We start from the raw sequence: 4,244 nt of genomic DNA, 5'->3' as shown, positions 1-4,244 counted from the left end.
ATAATCGTGGGAGAATCATATCCAACATATATCCCCATCCTCCTTTGAGGTCCCATCTTTGTTCTCTGTGGTGGAGAAATTGGAACATAAACGGCACAGTCAAATGTCTTGAGATGAGATATGTCTGGCTCATGACCCGTAAGCAATTGTGATGGGGAATATTTATGTTCACTAGATGGCCTGATGCGCATGAGTTCAGCCGCGTGAAGGACGGCGTGTCCCCAAGCTGAGACCGGAAGGCTCGACCTCATAAGCAATGGTCTAGCTATTAGCTGTATACGTTTAGTAAATGATTCGGCCAAGCCGTTCTGTGTATGTACATGTGCCACGGAGTGTTCCACACTTACCCCCATGGACATACAGTAATCATTAAACGCTTGGGACTTGAATTCACCAGCATTATCAAGACGTATAGTCTTTAAAGGAAAGTTTGGAAAATGAGCTCGTAATCGAATTATCTGAGCAAGCAACCTCGCAAACGCCAAGTTGTGGGCCGACAGGATACAGACATGCGACCATCTCGTGGACGCATCAATGATGACCATGAAATATCTAAATGTCCCACAAGGTGGGTGTATTGGTCCACAGATGTCTCCTTGTATTCTTTCCAGAAAGTTTATTGTTTCCTTAGTCACTTTAACTGGTGATGGCCTAACGATGACTTTCCCTTGTGAACATGCTACACACGTTATGTTCTTAGGAACAACTCGTTTCTCTTTCAATGTATGGCCATTAGTGTTCGAGATCAATTTACGCATCATGGTCGAACCGGGATGGCCAAGCCGGTCGTGCCAAAGAGTGAAATTTTCGATGGCCTCTTTGTTAAAAGTGGCATTGGCCTCAATCATACTAACTTTGGTATGGTAAAGACCAGTAGAGAGTGCAGGTATAGATTCTAAGACTTTCTTATTGCCTTGGGCGATTTCAATGATCTGAAGGAACTCTTTGTTTCCTTCGCCCTTAGTCTCAATATGAAAGCCATTCATTTGAATGTCTTTAAAGCTCAATAGGCTTCTCTTAGAGTTGGGTAAATACAATGCATCAGATATCTTTAGATGTGTACCCTTAGGCAACAGGATGTTAGCCTGGTCGTGACCCTCTATGAAACTAGCTATACCCGCAATTGTGGAGATTTTGGCTTTTTTAAGGGTTAAGTTTATGAAGTATCTTTTGTCTCTTAAGATCGTATGGCTTGACCCACTGTCCACTACTAATACATACTTGTTTTCGTTCATTTCTAAAACAAGATTCATAGGATGATACTTAGAGACTTCATATATAAAAATCATTCATTTATTAAGTTTAATAAAACAAGTTCAAAGAAATGACAACATAGACAACACCAAAGCAAAGAACACAAAATTTTTAGAACACAAATGTCGAAATCAACTTCAATCTTTTAGACAATCTGAAGTTTCATAATCCATAAGATCGTCTTGGTCATGATTAAAATCATCTTCACCATCAGGTAATGGGGTTGATCCAGGAGGTCTCATTTCACTGTTTCTCATCAACAGTTCATTGTTTTGCTCAGCGAGCAATAGACAAGAGATCAGATTAGCATAAGTCATGAATCTCTTCTCACTGTATTGTTGTTGTAACAACACATTGCTTGTGTGGAAGGTGGAAAAGGTTTTCTCAAGCATATCCTTATCTATTATATCCTCACCACACAGTTTCAATTTCGAAACAAACTTAAATAGGGCTGAGTTATACTCATCCACGGACTTGAAGTCCTGGATTCTAAGATTCCTCCAATCATACATAGCATTTGGTAAGATCACCGTTCTCTGGTGATCATATCTTGCTTTCAATTCTGTCCAAAGGTCTAATGGATTCTCAATGGTCAGATATTGATCTTTGAGACTCTCAGCTGGATGATGGCGAATGATCAAGATGGCTCTGTATCTATCTTTCTCACTAGCATCATTTTCCTCGATGATACACTCACCGAGTCCCTTGGATTTCAGGATGATCTTAGCATCAAGTGTCCATTGCAAGTAATTATCTCCGGAGAGATTTAGGGTAGAAAAATACAAGTTGTTGATTTTCGACATCTGAAATCATATATTTCATTCTTTAGATCTTTTAAGATTATAATGTTCTTATGATGCATACAAGACAATCGGATATGATGCAAATCAGTTCATTCGGATATGATGCAAGACAAGCCGCACGGCCAAGACATGGTATGATCAATCTTAGCATTCGGTTTCTATATGTTCATTATGCAATCGGTTCATACATCTTAGCATTCGGTTTCTAAGTGTTCATAATAGTAACCACAATCAATCAATCAAGCAAGCATCATTACTATCATCCTAACGGATCATCTTCAATCAATCAATGCGATTAGGGTTTCGGATTTAATCAAGTCTAGAACATATGAAACAATTAACCTAGAGGCGATTTCAATTTTAATTCAATCAAACAATCAAGACTAGCATGCGATTTTTATCTCAAGAGAACATTCAATTAGTTTTATTAATCAACCTAGCATACGGATTCTATGTGCTCATAACATATTCAATCAATCAAACAATCAAATCGATTTCAAGTTTAAGGTTTGCTTGATTTCATGCATGATATGCAATATGCATATATGCGGCAAGGGTTTAATGCATTAGGGTTTCAATTTAGATCAAGCAATCAATTTCGATTTCAGGTATTAGGGTTTGGATTTATTACCTTAGGGTTTGATTATTAGGTTTTCAGTTTTACCTTAACCTCCAATCGGGTTGAATTGACCACCAAATAGAGAAGAGCCGTGAGCTGGGACGTTCTGATCGGGAACGCGAACTAGCTGGAACGAGCTGAGACGTCGTCTATTGGATCGGGAACGCGAGCTGTCCTTCGGGAACGCGAGCTGGCTGAGATCGTCTATCGGACAAGAGAAGGCCGCGAGCTGTTCTTGCTTAGATCAGGGCGCGAACAGGTTGAAGCTGATATCCGGAACGTTAGCTGTCCAAGCTGAGATCGCCGTGAGCTGGAACTGATCGGGACGCGAAGAAGCTTGGATCGGGAAGGTTCGCGATCGGGATGGTTCTCGCGATTAGGATTAGGGTTCGTCGGCTAGGGTCTTAGGTTTTATCGATTTTGGATTTTAGCTTAGGGTTCTTAGAGTAATCGTGCTGATAACGTGTTGTCAAACTAGAGAATAGAAACTGTATATTCTTCTTATTCTTAAACATAAAAAGCCCTTTATATAGGAAATTATACCGTCATAGAATAATGGAAAGAGTACAAATCATAAACCAATAAGGAAAAGGAAACTAGGGTTTCTCTCTCTCTTTAGCTGCCGGCTCTCTCTCTCTCTAGGGCGCCGGCTCTCTCTCTAGAATAAGCTGGTTATGGACATCCATGATTTATAACAATAATAATAATAATGATGAAACTCATTGTTGTCCTTCATGTATTCAGTTTGTTGTATGCTGCTCAGTTTTCCAATGTAATAATCAACTACTTTTTCATCTTATTTTGGTTTATAATTTCAGTAAAATCTGATTTTATATTTCTGTTTATTTTTTCTACAGGTCGATGAACTAGAGAGTCCATCTGAAGCCCCGGCTACAAATATGGTATATCTTCTTTTCTTTTTTTTTTGTAAACTACATATGGTATGTCTTTATAGATCATAATTATATGTACTAGGAATCGTTATCCGCGCCAAGGCGCGGAGTTTTTGCATTTTAATCTATTTTTGTTTCTTGCTTACTAATCTAGCATTCAGTTTTTCAATGCATTTTATATTCATCATCTCCTCTTGTCTTGTTTACATTTGTTTTCACGTTCTGTCGTTTGATTTGTCTTAGTTTTGGCTTGTGTAATAACTTAACCCTGCTCATTCTTCTTTCATTTCTTATTGATTGATATTTTTATCTCGCTTAACTCTGTGTTGCCACTAATTTGCTCGAATCATTTTTCTTCATATGCTTCGTAATCTTTTCATATTCATTAACTATTGTCTCCAATCTCTTTAAATCCTAAAAATCCTACATGATCTTTTGTTTATTAAATCACATATTAAATATTGTTGAAACAGTTTATTTATTCTAATAAATCCTTACGATTATAACTAAGATGATATGGATAAAAGACTGATTATAATTTAGTTGAAATTAAAGTCTAAAGTAGAAGTTATTAAACTTGCAATCCTTCTTTTTGTCATCCAAGATAGCTTTAGTCAAATCAATTATATTGATTTAGAAAACCCATAAACTATTTCATTCTCAAACAACCAAAAA

At 37.5% G+C, this 4,244-nt stretch overlaps 1 protein-coding gene across 1 annotated transcript in view; it reads left to right on the top strand.

Annotated features, from left to right (window-relative positions):
• Positions 1 to 3,385: 3,385 nt before the first annotated feature.
• The window catches only part of LOC106294085 (gibberellin-regulated protein 12), a 21,595-nt gene continuing 20,736 nt past the window's right edge, over positions 3,386 to 4,244 (top strand). Inside the window, exons 1-2 of the mRNA XM_013729701.1 lie at positions 3,386 to 3,448; positions 3,534 to 3,578. Of these exons, the coding sequence (XP_013585155.1) occupies positions 3,386 to 3,448; positions 3,534 to 3,578 (108 nt within the window). The remainder of the gene's footprint in view (positions 3,449 to 3,533; positions 3,579 to 4,244) is intronic.

This window comes from Brassica oleracea, chromosome C5 (assembly GCF_000695525.1).
Source record: "Brassica oleracea var. oleracea cultivar TO1000 chromosome C5, BOL, whole genome shotgun sequence".
Lineage (NCBI taxonomy): Eukaryota > Viridiplantae > Streptophyta > Magnoliopsida > Brassicales > Brassicaceae > Brassica > Brassica oleracea.
Note: the sequence above shows the minus strand (reverse complement) of the source record. Positions and strands in the feature narration are given on the sequence as shown.